A 16,384-nucleotide genomic window follows, 5' to 3' on the forward strand; every position below is an offset into this window, starting at 1 on the left:
GAGGGGTGAGGGCCTCGACGAGAATGAACACAGTGTCCTGTGGAGGAGACAGACTGAAAGGTTAGGGGGACAGAGGAGGCATTCCAATTGCATTCGGTGGGATTCTGTTTAGAGGATTCGCTGAAGGAGAGATTGGTGGTGACAGGTTCATAGAGAGGAAGAGAGGGGGAGAGGCAGAGCCAACAGTTCCGAGTGAGGTTGGGGTAAGATGTGTTTAAAGAGGTGTATGAGGCATTGATTAGTTTGAAGAGAGGACTGGAGTACTGAGCAGGGGGTAAGTGAGGCTTAAGAGCATGGGAGCTGAGGGAGGCAGTGGCAGAGGGGGGTACCAGGTGGGGGAGGAGAAGGAGGTTGTGCCTTAGGGGGGTTGAGAACTCGATTTGGGCCGACAGCAGGGGGGGGGTGAAGCAGACGGCTGTTTCTTTACAATAGTGAAGATAGAGCCATAATCATAGCTTTCCATGTATAGACGGAACCCCCATGTGCGACCTTGAAACCAGATGTTTGAGTTGGGGTCTTTGACTGTGAGCGTGATGTTATTGTGTAAAGCACTGTCCTTTTTTAGAGTGAGATAGGGGTCTTTGGGGCTCTAGACCAGCCATGGGCTATAGTTTCACAGCCCCAGGAAGGGCAGAAAAAATGTGTCGGGTCATGGCAGCCTCTTGCAGAGGCAGGGCAGATATAGTAGCCATGGACTCCATAATCCCAGGGGCCGTTGAGGCCTGTAAGTGAGCTGTACCAGCATCGATGAGTTTTGTGTGTAACGTCTACGAGAGAACTGACGACAGGAAGGTTGGCAAGATTACATATGTGCACTGAGAAAGAGGGAGCACTCGCAGTTACATTGAAGGCAAGGACTTTGTCAAATCAAGAGAGAGTCCAGTTGAAAGGTCGATGATTCTGATTGGCAGCGGCTGAGAGGGCGAAGAAGGCCAGGGCGCAGGAAATGGTCACGAAGCTGTAGAGAGGCATCATTTGACGAGGCAGCATCTGTGGAGATAAAAGAGAAAGTTCCTCGCTCTTCACGCGTGGAGAGCGGGTGGCATGAGGGAAGAGAGGGGGTTTTTGGATGATGGCTGGTGTTGGATTTGGGGGAACGGGGCGCAGTTTGGGCCACCATAGATAATGTTGTCTCTCACTGAGGGCATAGGGTGTTGATCGTTTGCTGGGACTAATGGGTCAGTGGCAGGCTGAATGCAGCGCCCAGGGATCCAGAGAGGCTGTGGCTCAGAATCTGGAAAGATACAAGCAAAGTCTCTCCCTTGTGCTAGGAGGGGAGCAGGATCTTGCCAACGATTGGTGGCAGGGTCTTTCCAATGGACTAGGGGGACTTGCGAAGGCTGCCACATTGGCCCCCAGTGCTTGTGGGTGGGAGAAAGTCCTTGATTGTCAAAGGTTAGAAGATTGTGGTGAATGAGGCAGGCAGTCACAATGTCCATTGGGGCCTTGTGGGGGGAGGAGGCTCTTTCCTTCTGAATGAGCAGTTTGAGCTGTTGATGAGTATGTTCGACGATCCCTTGTCCTTGTGGATTATACGGAATGCCGAAGTGATGTGTGATGTGATACATTTGCACGAAGCTGGCAAAGGCAGCACTATGATATGCTGGCCCGTTATCTGTTTTGAGATCCCATGGGACCCCCATGAACAGAATAGCTTGGCGAGGCGCTTTGACGCAATGTTTGGCGCTTTCTCCTGCAAGGGGGACTGCATAGCACAGATGCGAAAAGGTGTCAATTGCCACATGAAGATATTTGAGGCGGCCGAAGGCATTGACATGAGTGACGTCTAATTGCCATCTTGAGTTTGGGCGGAGGCCGCGAGGGTTGACGCCTTGAGGTTGTAAAGGTCCAAGTGGCAGCAAAGGCACACAAGTCCGGCACGCACGCACGAGGTGCTTGCAAGTTTCAATAGGTATGTCTGGAAAGAGCTTTCGGATGGACTGCGCAGAAAAGTGAAACTGGGAATGTAAAAGCTTGGCTTGATTGACGAAGTTTCCAAGCCGCGGCTTGTCAGTGACTGGGTTTATTTGATGGGCGGACACGGAAGCGTCAGCAAGGTTGTTTCCCTGAGTCAGAGGCTCTGGTAGGCCAGAGTGGCTTCTAATGTGAGCTATGAACCAGGGCTGTTGCCATTTTTCAAGCAGCCGTTGCACAAAGGCGAGTGCCCGATCGATGTTTGAGTCACTTGGCAAGAAAGTGGCAAGTGGGAGGCTGCGACAGACTTGAAGAGTGTATAGGCTGTCGGTAAAAATATTGAGAGGCTGGTCTGGGTGAAGATTGAGGACTGCAGCGACAGCTAGAAGTTCACCCACTTGAACAGAAAAGTCATTAGCGAACAGCAGTTGCCGTGGCTCAGGATTTTTAGGAGTGTATATGATGGCTGCAAATGCCGTTTTTGAGGCGTCTGTGAAGGCAGTGATGGCTGAAGGGATTGGGTTCCGTGCAGGCAACGGGCGGAACGGGTTGGAAAACTCCAATTGAGACATTCCTTGCAGCAATCGGTGATGAGGATAGTGGTTGTCAAAGGAGCCGCGAAAGAGCTCTATTAGGCTCTGCATTTGAGCATTGTTCATGATGAGAGAAGTGACTTCTTTGGCATCTAAAGGCCAAACAATGGTGTGCAGCGGGACGCCATATGTTTGCATGGAGAGAAGTACTAAGTCAGTAGCTAACACAATCCATGCCCTTATAAAAGGGCAAATTTTTGGAAGCTTGCTTTTGGATGTATGCAGGAAAAGGAGAGGGCCATCTTGCCATAAGAGGCCCGTGGGAGTGATTGGCGTTGGCAGGATTAAGGCTAAGACTGGAAGGTTAGGGGAGAATCGCTCTAGATGGCATTGCTGCAGAGCGGCACTGACTTGTTGAACGGCTTCTCAGGCGGCAGGGGTGATGGTGATGTTCCGAGTAACCGCAGTTGGTGGGCTATCTTTGGTTTGCAAGAGCTCGAAAAGGGGCTGCATTTGCGCTGTTGTGATGGGGAGTGCTGAGCGAAGCCAATTAATCTGTCCACAAAGCCGTTGGAGCTCAGTGAGTGTCATCTTGTGAGAGACGTGAATTTTTGGGCTCGCAGGTTGAATGGACTGGTGAAAATGAAAGCCTAAGAATTGAAAAGGAGGTTGGAGGTTTATTTTGTCCGACTGCACAGTAAGCCCGAGGCTGGAGAGGTTTGTTATTGTTGCCGAGAGCAGATCATTGAGGAGCGCATGGGAGCTCGCTGCCAAAAGGAGGTCATCCATGTAGTGGAGGATGTATGTGTGCTCCGGATTGAACTTGGAGCGCAGCGGCTTAACGGCATGGTTGACATACAATTGGCATATAGTAGGGCTGTTGCGCATGCCTTGAGGTAACACCTTCCATTGAAATCGCTGCGCTGCACCTTGGTTGTTGATGTGCGGAACTGTGAACGCAAACCTTGGACAGTCCTGGGGATGGAGAGGGATAGAGAAAAAGCAGTCTTTGATGTCGATGGTTGCTGCATGAAAATGTTGGGGGACTGCGGTGGGATGCGGGCATCCTGGCTGAGGCGATCCCATTGCCTTAATATGCTTGTTGATCTCTCGGAGGTCGTGGAGAAGGCGGAACTTGCCTGTGTTTTTCTTGTTAATGACGAAGATTGGTGAATTATAGGGACTGGTGGATGGCACAATATGCCCCGCTTGTAGCTGCTCTTCGACGAGGGCAGAGAGAGCCTGTAGCTTGTGAGCTGGCAAGGGCCACTGCTCGACCCAGATGGGCTCCTCTGTGTCCCATTCCAGAGGGATAGGGTCAGGTTTTGAGATGGGAGCAGTGGCCCCTAGCGGGGGGGGGGCAGCGCGGCTGAGAAGGCTTCTGTGGTGATTTGGGCTTTTAACTGGCTGAGGACATCTCTCCCCCATAAGATCGTCTGGACTGACGAGAGGACGAGTGGGCAAATTTGACCTTCGTGGCCTTCTCGGTCACTCCAGTGCAGAGGCTGGGATGTTTTCCAGGAGGTAGCGGCTCCTGTGGCGCCGATGACTTGAGGGCCAGTTTCGAGGGGCCAGTGATTGAACGCGGCGATCTCAAAGGGAACACAGGAGACTTCAGCACCAGAGTCCAGAAGCCCATCGAGCCATTGTCCATTGATTTTAAGCTCTAATGAGGGTCTCTGGTGGCGTGTGATGGGCATTGTCCACATTATGGCTTGGGAGTCTTCTCGAGGACCTCTTGCGGGTGGGGCTGAGGCCTGCCCCGCTGGGAGTTTAAAGGCTGCTGGTAGTTTTGGATGGCACGGCAGTCACGAGCCCAGTGATATCCTTTTCCACAGCATGGACACGGCGTAGAAGGGCCTCTCGGTCTTCGCGGTGGCAGGGCGGAGCAGGGTGCTGGGCCTGGCTGAGGGCACTCGCGGACGAAATGGCCGGACTGACCGCACCGAAAGCAGACGGAGGTGGGAGTAGATGAAACGGCCATGGCAGAAGCAAAGGCAGCAGTGAGCGTTTTGACTTGTGGGTCAATGTCGTGGCAGGCGAGAACCCATTCGTGGATATCTTTATCACGTATGGGGAGGACCACAGCCCGGAAGGGCGCAAGGCATCCATCTATGATGAGCTCTTTGGCGAGTGCGAACTGAGCGTCTTCACTAGAAATTTTTCGCTGGCAAGCTTCCAGGACGTGGGCGACGAATGCTGGGAAAGTTTCATTGGAGTCTTGAAGCAGTTGTGCGAGCTTGGTGGGCTGCTTGGTGGAGACCAGAGAAAAGGACCGGTGGACGAGGAATTTTACCCGGTGCCAAAATCCTGGGTCAATGTGTAGATATGGACGAGGGTCCGCGTAGTTGTTGATCCCCGTATACGCATCAGGTGGATCTAAGACGCCAGCTTGGGCATTTTCTACTACCTGCTGGTCAACGGCTGCTTGGTAGTGAGCTCGCCATTCAAGAAATTGACCTGGCGTTAAGATGGTACGGGCTAGGGAAATCCAGTCGTATGGGAGAACGAGTTGAGTTGCCAGCTCTTCAAGGAGCTGCGTCACATAAGGGCTGCCGACTCTATGTTCTTTAACAGCTTTGCGGAGGGTCTTAACTTCTTCCACTGTGAAGGGCAGCCAAGTTTGAGGTTGTTGCGGTGTAGGCTGCAGATTTAGTGGGTAAAGCTGGGGGGTATGAGAGGGTGCCCCGCTAGGAGTAGGTGGAGGGCTACTGCCATACGGTGGTGGCGAGGGATAAGTGGAAAATAAGTGAGAAAATGGCGGCCGGGCAGCATTTCGACGACAACAAAATGGAGGCGGGGCACTTCTGGGCTAAGATGGCGGGGTGGCCGCGTCACTTCCGGGCGCCGGCCAAGATGGCGGAGTAACTGCGTCACTTCCAGGCGCCGGCCGAGATGGCGGAGTAACTGCGTCACCTCCGGGCGCCGGCCAAGATGGTGGAGTAACTGCATCCGGTTGTGAACAAAATGGTGCGGGGGAAGCTTCCGGTTTGGCGGAAGATGGCGACCATACAGTTTCCGGGGTGGAGCCGGATGCTGACAGGGCAGGAAGAGGCGGGTAAAGGCGGGAAGAAGCGCCTTTGTTCCCGCCGGCGGGCTCTGGGCCCGGTGAAGAAGAAGCCGGAAGTGCGCCATTTTGGGCAGAGGTGGAGGAAGAAGGTGGAAGTTCGCCATTTTGGGGAGCCGCAGGAGCGGTCTCTGTGTGCCGCGGGGAGCTCGGACGGGGGGGCTCACGCTCGAGGGCGGCCGCAAGTTGGTCAGACAGAGAGTCAGTGTCGGTGGACTCATTGGGATCACAGTCTAGAGGCTGCTTGGGAGAAGCCTCATGAATAGTCTCGGATGGGGCACCGAGGAGACAGGCGCGGATGGCGACAAGAACGGGTAAGAGGCCTGGTGGGAAGGAGCGTTTTTCATGCTCCATTGCAGAGGCGACTCGATCTATGAGTCGTGAGTATGTGTCCGGGCTCCAGAGTTGGCAAGTGGCGAGCCACGGATTAAAGGGGAGCAGAAGGTCCCAGTATTTTTGGAGTTGCCGCAGGGAAATGCGGACTCCATTGGTGTCGAGCAGGGTGGCGAAGGCCCTGACTTGCGGCGCCTGATGCGTAGATAGAGAGGCGCCCATGTTGAAATAGAGACAGGACGACGGCGAGGGGTCCCTACCTGGAGAACGAGGATGGGCCGTCCGATTCACAGCAGCAGCAGCAGCAGAGAGGGGCCGGGGGAGGAGCTTCCACGTTGGGCGCCAGTTGTAGCTAAACGTGAGGGTTTCGTCCTCGCTCAGGCCCAAGAGTTGGGGGGGCTTGCTCCTGCCAAACCACCGGCGGGGGGTGCCCCAAGAGGGAGCACCGGTTCTCCAGGCATGGGGGATGCGCGGTTGGGGAAAAACCACAGAGACCGCTTGAGCGCAAGAACAGGTCTGCTTTATTGCGGAAGTACACTTGGTTATATAGGGTTGGGTAGAGGGAGGGGTTGGAGCTAGGGCGGGCTAGCTACGGGGTGGTAGTGAATAGGTGGGAGTGGGCGGGACTGGCGGAAAGGACAGCAACGGCTGGAGGGGGAAGATAACAACGGCTGGGAGGAGGGGTGGAGGGAGGCAGTAACAAATCTGAAATGGGCATTAAAAACCAATTCCATTAGTTGCAACATCTTCTGTCCAGTTCACTGGCCTCACCCTGGACAACAGTGAGGTGAGGATGGACAACTACCACTCAGAGGAACTGAGAGTCTACAACTGCAAGCATCACAGTTCCATCCATCACCCATATAGGACTGAAGCCACCTCTCAATTAGAGATGAAATATGTATCATCACCCCAGAACGCTCAGGACTGGTGAATAAAATATGGAACAGAGAGGACTTACTGGTATTCTGCTATAGACTTAATGGTCTTCTAGCAGTGAAAGAAATTATATCATTGATGTGGAGGTAGTGGCTACTGGAAGTGCTGAAGGCAGGGAGAAGGAAAAAGAGGTACAATATGGGGACATTTTGGGGACGTGGAGTTGTCCTAAATGACACTGCAATGACAAATACAAGCCATTATGTACCATTCACCACCTACAGAATTGACTGTAAACTACAATATGAACTATAATCCATGCTTAGTGGCAAAGCTCCAAATGTGTTCATCAATTTCAATGAATGTGCAACATTAATAAAAGAAGTTGTTATTGTGGGGAAGGGAGTGAGGTGTGGGGAATGGGGCATTTGGGAATTCCTTATATTTTTAAACATTTTGTGAAACCTAAGCATTTTGAAAAAAATATTTTTAATTACATTCGCTATAGCATCTAAAAGAAAAAAAACCTGAAAATAAATTTAAATTAAAAGAATGAACTATACAATGAAAACTGCGAAACACTACAGAAAGAAATTAAAGACTTAAATAAATGTCAGGATATAATGTGTCCACATTTCACATTTAATATTGTTACAATACCATTATTTCCTAAAATGATCTACAGATTAAATACGATAGCTATCAAAATTTCTGCATTTTTTTTTGTAGAAATGAAAAAAGTCGATCCTCAAATTCATATGGAATACCAAGAGGCCACAACTAGTCAAAACAATCTTTCGGAAGTTTGTAAATATATAATAAGCACATGCAACCAGAATATCATCCCAAATTGTATAACATACCATATAAAGAACTAGAAAAATCTCATCTATTCTCCAGCGGAAAAAACAATCAAGCAGATCAGTCCCAAAAGAACCATAGAAGGAATTATCAGACAAAACAGTTATTAAATCTCTGCTCAATGAGAAAGGTAAATACTCTTGGAATGAAAGAAGAGACAGTTCACAACAAAGAAACAAAAAACAAAAAAGATATAAAAGGAAACCTTAGACCTAGGTATAAAATATCTAATTCAAGGACAACCAGCAGGATGGCGGCAGAGTAAGAAGCTCCAAGAGTCAGCTCCTGCTAAGGGCAGTTAGTAATCACACAGCTATCTAAAGCACCTGTTTGGGGGTTCCAGGAGACGAGAAGAACATCCTGCAACATCTTTGGAAGGAATGGAGGGAGGAGACTGCCCCTCTGCAGAAAAGATTCTTAAATAGAGCACTCCACATCACGGAGGCTGGTGCCAATCGTCCACTGGAGGCACAAGCCACCTCCAAACCTATTCCACGGCTAGTATCAAAAGCTCCACTTCCCAAAACCGGGAAAGGAAGAGACAGTTTTGCACTAACATCAGCTATTGATGAGTAAATTCGGTGGGCTAAAGTATAATATTAAGAACAGCTAAAGTATCAACCTGCCAAGTCAGACAGAGGTCAGCCGCCTCCATTTTGACTCTGCTCCCAGCATGAGGGGAAACCAGCCTGACTGAAAATCACAGTGAAGGTATGAAATAGTTTTTTTCACTCAGATCAACCTGCAGCCCTAGGCTAGGCTTCAGTCCCACCTCTGTCAGGGTGGCAACTGGTGGTACTGCCCCACCTATCCAGGTAACTGCAGGTACCTTTGGTTGGCACAGAATGAATTGGGAATATACTAGGGCAACTGCGGTCATCTTGGGCCCGTAATGCATAGATTGCTGCCCACACATGCAGCTCCATGCCTGCCCCACGCAGGGGAGAAAGGGGCATGAGCTTCATCAGGCTCTCTGGGCAACTACAGTCCAGGCCTGCATGACTTGGATTATTCCACACACCCGTAACTTGGTCCCTATTCCTGGCAAAGGAGAAAGTTTTGAGAAGCTTCACTGGTTCTTGGTGTTATAAGAGAAGCTTGAGCTTCCACAGCTTACATCACCAACTACATTCCTGGCTCCTACTGCAAAACCAGCAAGGGAGAAAGGGCAGGAAGCCCTAATTTAAAGAGAAAACCTGCATGCAGAATAAATACTCTAATAAGCCAGATGCTTACTCTCATGGCCAGACTTTGAATCATTTTACCTAGCTGGGGTGGTAAAAACAACATGGTACTGGCCTAAAGACAGACACATAGGCCAATGGAACCAAACTGATGCTTCGGAAACATACCCTCACATGTATGGTTAAGCGATTTTTGACTAGCCTGTCAAACCCACTCAGCTCTGGCAGAACAGCCCATTCTACAAATGGTACGGAGAGAACTGAGTATCAATAGCTGAAAGAAAGAAAGAGGATCCCTATTTCACACCTGATCCAAAAATTAACTAAATATGATTAAAACACCTAAATGTAAAAGCAAAAACCATAAAGCTTCTAGAAGAAAATGAAGGAAAATATCTGCAAGACATGGTGATAGGTGGTGGGTTTTTTTTGTACATATATGTATTTTTTATCATTTATTTCCCCTCCCTTGCATTTTGCTTCCTGTCTGCTCTCTGTCCATTTGCTGCTAGTCTCCCTTTGTTGCATCATCTTGCTGCTCCAGCTCTCCGTGGGTGCCAGCCATCAGCTCTCCACAGGAGCAGGCCAGCTTGCCTTCACAAGGAGGCCCCAGGACGCGAACCCGAAGGCCTCTCATATGGTAGACAGGAGCCCAATCAATTGCGGTACAGCTGCTTCCCTGAACCCTATATATATACTTTTTCCTTTTTTTTTTTTTTAAATGTTACATTCAAAAAATATTCCAGTAGCATACTTGGGGTTCCTGGTCAGGTGTGGGTGCTCTCTCTCTGGAAATTAAAGAGACATTGTTTTCTGTGCTGAGCTAGTTCAACAAGGACCCACTTGAATCTCCTACTGGACCTCTCTGGCAGCTGTCCTGCTGCCTTGGGAGAGAGGGAAGTGAGGAAGGGAGAAAAGGGGAATGTCGGATTCCCAAGCATTTTATTTAACTGCAAAGAGGATTCCTTGCTTGAAACTTTGGTATTTTGTTGGTTTGTCTTCTTGTTTTTCCTTCCTCTTTATCCCCCCCAAGGCCCCCCCCCTTTTTTTTTTACTTGCTCCCTCCATCCCTTTTTTTATTTTCTTTCTCTTCCTTTAAATTTTTTTTTATATTAGGTTCTGCAGGGAGCACTTCACATTTGATGTATTTCCTCATCCTCCATTTCCTCTTTTCTGTGTGTATTGATTTTGGCCACCAACATCATCCCCTTTCCTCTACATCTTTCTATCCTCCATCATTTATTGTTTCTCTTACATTACACCTCCCTTTGTTTGCCCCCATTTTTCTGACTTTTTATTTCAAATACCTTTGTTCTGTCTTATATTCACTCTTTATATTATTGTCCTTTATCTCTTTCCCTCTCTCCTGAACACACTAGCCTTTTAATTCACACTATATTCCTCCCCATATTCAGTTTACTGTCTCATTATAGGTACTCTCCTTTTCTTACTGTTATAACTCTACAGAGTTTACATGAGTCTAATATCCATTCTCCTAGATCTTACATGGTTCCTCTGGTAATATTTACTATAAATACTAGGTGGTGGTTTCTTAAAGGAAACAAGAGGAGGACTAAGATGGCCTACTGATACTTACTGTATATAGAAGTTTTAATTAGCTTTACTGTAAAAGTGTGGAAATGTATAGAGTAGATAGTAACACATAGCTAGTAACAGCCAGTTCATAAATGGGGATGTAGCTGAAAATGGTAGTCTACATTTATAAATGCCTAAAGAATAACCTAGGAACTGAATAGCATAGAAAACCAAGACGTGGATGAGAATTGTGGTTGATGGTACAGATTCAAGTGTCCTTTGTCAAAAGGAGCAAATGCACATCACTATTTGATCATATACAATATGGTGGGAGAGGACAAACATGGGAAAAGCACAACTGGAGTGGCAGGTGGACTATCATTAGCAGTAATAATGTAATATTCTTGCATTTATGCCAAAGATGTACTGTGTAGTTAACGGTGCAGTATGGAAAATATGTGCCTTATGTACACTATGGATATGGTAACAACTGGATGATACTATCATATAATCTGTAACCAATATTCCACCACAGTGTGGTATGTTGACAGAGGGGATTTGTTTGGGAATTCTGCACATGTGCACAACTGTTCTGTAAATTTACAACTTCTGTCATAGAAATACATTAAAAAATAATAATAGGGTGGGTTGGGGGAAAACCTACCAAATATAAGAAAAGGACTATAATTAGTAGTAAAATTTCCCCGATATTCTTTCATAATCTATAAAAAATGTCTCACAATAATGAAAGGCATTGATGGAGGGCCGATATATGGAATCCCGTATGATGTTAGGCATGTTTGCTTTGTAAGTTCACAATTTTTATTACACACTTATTGTTTATGTATGTTCATACATAAATGAGATAAAGAAAACAAAATAAGGTTGATTGGGGGAAAAATACTTTGGTTAGTAGAAATATTTTGATGCTGCCCTTTAATCATTACTGGAAAATGTTTAACAAGAATGCAAGGTATTGGTGGTAGGGTGAGGTATAAGAGTCTTGCTGATGTTATATATGTTTGCTTTGTAAGCTCAAAACTATTAATATGCATTTATTGTTTACATATGTTTCTGTATGAGTGATATACTTCAATAAATTTTTTAAAAATTAAGAAAAAAACCTACTATTTCCATTAATTGCAACACCTACTCTCCAGTTCACTGGCCATATAGGATTGAAGCCTCCCCTCAATTAGAGGTCGAGTGGTCATCACCCATCCCAGAATCCTCAGGATTGGGGAATAAAATATGGAATTGAGGGGACTTACTGGTATTCTACTACAGACATACTGGTATTCAAGCAATGGAAGAAATTATATCATTGATGTGGAAAGAGTGGCCACTAGAGGAGCAGAAGGCAGGGAGAGGGAAAAGGTGGTATAAAATATGGGGTCATTTTTGGGACATGAAATAGTCCTGAATCACATTGCAATGACACATATAGGACATTAATACCCTGCCATAACCTACAGAATTGAGTGGGAGAGAGTGTAAACTAAATGTAAACTATAAACCATGCTTAGTGGCAATGCTCCAAATGTGTTCATCAACTGCAGTGAATTTACCATACTAATGAAAGAAGTTGTTAAATGTGGAGAAGGGTGGGAGGTGTGGGGAGTGGGGCATTTGGGTACCCCTTATATTTCTGTATAAAATTTTGTGTAATCTATTTATCTCCTAAAAAAATAAAAAATATATTAAAAAAAGCAATTATATTCACTAAAGCACCTAAAAGAAGAAAAAATACCTAAGAATAAATTTAAACAAAGAGATGAATGACCTGTACAATGAAAACTACAAAACACTACTGAAAGAAATTTAAAAAGACCTAATAAGTGGCAAGATATTACCTAAAGTGATCTACAGATTAAATGCAATACTTCTCAAAATCTTGACAGTCTTTTTTTTTGGAGAAATGGAAAAGAGTTGATCCTCAAATTCATATGGAATAGCAAGAGGCCCCAACTAGCAAAGTCAATCTTTCAGAAGTCTCACAACTATATAACAAGCACATGCAACCAGGATATCATGCCATATCATACATGACATATAATGAACTAGAAAAATCTGGTCTGTTCTCTAGGGGAAAAAAAAACAATCAGCAGATACAGCCCCAAAGGAACCACAGAAAGAACGATGAGACAAAGCAGTTATTAAGTCTCTGCTCAATGAGAAAGGTAAATACTCTTCTTGGAGTGAAAGAAAAGATAGTTCAAAACAAACAAACAACAAAAAGCTGTAAAAGGAAAACTTTACACCTAGATATAAAACATCTAAATTCAAGGACAAACCAGCAAGATGGTGGCCAGAGGAAGGAGTTTCGAGAGTCAGTTCATGCTACAGGACAGTTAGTAATCACACTGAGCTATCCACTAAAGCACCTGTTTGGAGGCTTCAGAACACCAGAAGAGCATCCTGCAACATTCCTGAAAGCATGGAAGGAGGACACTGCCCATCTGCAGAGAAGATATATAAATAGAACACTCCACACCCCAGAGGCTGGCGCCCATCTTCCAGAGGCAGCACAAGACATCTTGGAGCTATTCCTCAGCTGCAATCAGAAGTTCCACTTCCCAAAAATGGCAGAGGAAGAGAAGATTGGGCACCAGCTTTCAGATACTGATTAGTAAATTAAATTAGGCAGCCTAAAGTATAATGTTCAGAATGACTAAAATTTGAACCTATCCAAGTCAGAAAGAGGCTAGTAACCACTATTTTAACTCTGTCCCTGGCACAAGGAGAAAATTCCAGTGATGGTAAGGTCAGGCTTCTTTCCATCCTTATCAGGTTGTAGCTCTAGGTTAAGCCCCAGCCCCACCTCCAGCAGGGAGAATGCTGTAGGGCCCTGCACCAGCCTCTCCAGGAAAATACAGGCCATGCCTCAGAGGACTGCAATCATTCTACTCTGACTGCCTCAGGAGCTATTCTGGATTTGGAAGCTCCATTTCCCAAAAAAACAGGGAAGGAAGAGGTGGTTGGCCACGGATTGCAGCTAGTGATTAGTAAATATGGCTGGCTGAAATAAAACCCTACGAACAGGTAAAGTTTGAACCTGTCCAAGTCAGAAAGAGGCCAGTAGACACCATTTTAACTTTGCCCCCAGCATGAGGGGAAGCTGGGCTGGCTGAAAAACATAGTGATCGTAGGGACTGGCTTCTTGTACCAAGATCAACCTGCAGCCCTAGCCTAGGCATCAGCCCCACCTCTACCAGGGAGGAAGCTGGAGGGTCCTGCACCAGCCTCTCTGGATAACTGCAGGTACATTCGGCTGGCAGACTGAATACTGGGAAGACTACGAGGGCAACTATGGTCATTTTTGAACATGTGCAGTATAGCATGTTGCCCACATCTGCAGCTCTATCCCTGCCAATGCAGGGGAGAAAGGGACTTTAAGCTTCTTCAGTCTCTCTAGGTGACTACAGTCTAGGTCTGCACACCCTGGATCATTCCACACAGCTGTGGCACTATCCATACCCTGCAAAGGAGAAAGAAGGGAGGAGATTCATCAGTCCTTGGGAAATAAGGGCAGCTTGAGTCTCTACTGCGTTCAACACCAACAATATCCTTGGCTCCTACTACACAACTGGCAAGGCAGAAAGGGCAAAAAAACCCTAAACTAAAGAGAGAAACTGCACCCAGAATAAATACACCTAGTAAGCCAGATGGCAAGACACCAACAAAAACTGCAATCCATACAAAGAAACAGGAAGATATCGCCCAGATAAAGGAACAAGGTAAGTCTCCTCATGACATAAAGGAGTTAAGACAACTAATCACAGATGTTCAAACAAATCACCTTAACAAATTGAACGAGATGACTAAAGAGATTAGGTATATTAAGACAACACTGATGCTCCTTGCCTGCCATACTTGAACCCCTCTATGGTACAAAACTACTGCAAAAATGAAGTCTAATATATTCATTGCCTTGCCAATGTGCCCTACTTTGGAATTTGTGTTTCTGAGTCGAATGGATTGGGACTCAGATGTGACCTTACATCACTTTTACTGAACCTGTGGTTGGCTGGGGTTGGTATACACTAAGGAACTTAAATCTCTGGACTGGGCATGTGCCAGCCTAGCCCTGAGCCTCAGCAGAGCTGCAAATCCTACTCTCCAGTTTGTTGGACTTACTACACAGGTCAGCTAGGAGGTAAATATGGTCAACCACCACACCAGGGAGCCGAGAGTGCCTATAACTCCAAGCAGGAGAATCACATCCATCAACCATGTGGGATCTAAGCTCCTTCTCGATATAGAGGTGGAGTGGACATCACCAAACCAGGGTCCACAGCATGGAGGAATAAAAAATGGATTACAGTGAATTTATAGGTATTCTACTATAGAACTATTGTGACTACTAATGGTAGAAACTGGAGCATTGATCTGGAGAAAGTGGCCACGGTAGCTGCAGAGGGGAGGAAGAGGGAAGAGGAGATGAGATGTGGGGACATTTTTGGGACTTGGAGTTATCCTAAATGATATTGCAGGGACAGATGCTGGACATTATATATCCTACCATAACCTACTGAATGGCCTGGGGAGAGTGTAAATTACAATGTAAACTATAATCTATAAAGGGCAGCAGTGCTCCAAAATATAGCCACCAAATGCAATGAATGTGTGACAATCATAAAAGAGGTTGTTGATGTGGGACTAGAGGGGGGATGGGGTGTAGAGTATGTGGGACCCTCTTATATTTTTTGTGATCTATGTATCTTTTAAAAAAAGAAGACAATTTAATAAAAAAATTAAAAAAAGATTACACTGGAACAGCACAAATTCGAAAGCACACACACAAACTGGAGATCTTATGGGAATTAAAGGTGCAATAAATGAAATTTTAAAAATACTGGAGTCATATAACAGCAGATTTGAGGAGGCAGAAAAAAGGACTGGTGAGCTTGAAGAAATAGCTTCTGAAAGCAAAAGTGAGAAAGAACAGTGGAGGAAAGAACGGAAAAAATTGAACAAGGTCTCAGGGAACTAAATGACAACAAAAGACGTGCAAACATGTGTAAAAGGTGCCCAAGAAGGAGAAAAGGGGAAAAGGGCAATAGGAATGTTTTAAGAAATAATGGTAGAAAATTTCACAACCCTATTAAAGGACATGGATATCCATATCTAAGAAGCACAACACACTCCCTTATGTATAATTTCAAAGAGCACAACCCCGAGACATTAATTATAATGTCAAATACCAAAGACAAAGAGAGAATTCTGAGTAGCAAGAGAACAAATGCATAATATATAAGGGATACCCAATAAGACTAAGAACAGAGTTCCCATGGAGGCAAGAGAGAGTGGAGTGCTACAGGTCTTTTAGAATTTGTTTAGTAGGTCTTCTGGCTCTTGCTAGAAGACCCTTACTTCCCCATATATTTTTTTTCATCGCCTGCCCTACTGTTATTGCTGTCTGCGTCCATTTGCTGTGTGATCTTCTTTATCAATTTCTCTTTTTTGTCTTCTCATCTTTCTCCTTTAGGATTCCATCCTGGGGAACTCTACTGTGGAGAGAGGTTCCCTGTCAATTCTACTACCTCAGTTCCTGGTCTCTCGCTGCGCTTCACCTTGACTCTTCCCTTGTCTCTTTTTTAATGTGTCATCTTCTTGCTGCATGACTCACACAGGTGCTGACTCACTGTATGGGCACTCAGCTCAACATGCAGGCACTGGCTCGCCATACGGGCACTCGTGTGGGCATTCAGTATGCTACCCAGGCACTCACGTGTGCACTTGGCTCACCAAGTGGGGACTCAGTTTGCCATGTGGACACTCAGCTCACCATGAGGGCACTCGGCTCACCATAAAGGCACTCAGCTCACCATACGGGCACTTGGCTCAGTGCAGACATTTGGCTCACGGACAATGGCTTGCCATACAGGCACACTTTCTCTTCTTCTTTTTCACCAGGAGACACTAGGGACCAAACTTGGGACTTCCCATATGGTAGGCAGAGACCCTATCACGTGAGTCACATGTGCTTCCCACATTCCCCATATTTAACAATAAAGTTAAGTTTGCCTTAATAAACTGGGTATTCTTAAAAAACCAAAAGAAGACAACATTGGTAT

At 46.2% G+C, this 16,384-nt stretch overlaps 1 protein-coding gene and 1 non-coding gene across 2 annotated transcripts; one reads left to right on the top strand and one right to left on the bottom strand.

Annotated features, from left to right (window-relative positions):
* Positions 1-4,155: 4,155 nt before the first annotated feature.
* LOC139437335 (endogenous retrovirus group K member 8 Gag polyprotein-like) lies at positions 4,156-6,069 on the bottom strand. Its single transcript, XM_071211060.1, has 2 exons — positions 5,364-6,069; positions 4,156-5,051 (listed from the first exon to the last, which is right to left on the bottom strand). Exons 1-2 carry the CDS (start codon positions 6,067-6,069, stop codon positions 4,156-4,158), a joined length of 1,602 nt encoding a protein of 533 aa, XP_071067161.1.
* Positions 6,070-15,616: 9,547 nt separating this feature from the next.
* LOC131275392 (U7 small nuclear RNA) lies at positions 15,617-15,678 on the top strand. The gene has a single exon (XR_009182856.1). It is a non-coding gene; the product is annotated as a U7 small nuclear RNA (small nuclear RNA).
* Positions 15,679-16,384: the final 706 nt, after the last annotated feature.

Source organism: Dasypus novemcinctus, chromosome 22 (assembly GCF_030445035.2).
Source record: "Dasypus novemcinctus isolate mDasNov1 chromosome 22, mDasNov1.1.hap2, whole genome shotgun sequence".
NCBI lineage: Eukaryota > Metazoa > Chordata > Mammalia > Cingulata > Dasypodidae > Dasypus > Dasypus novemcinctus.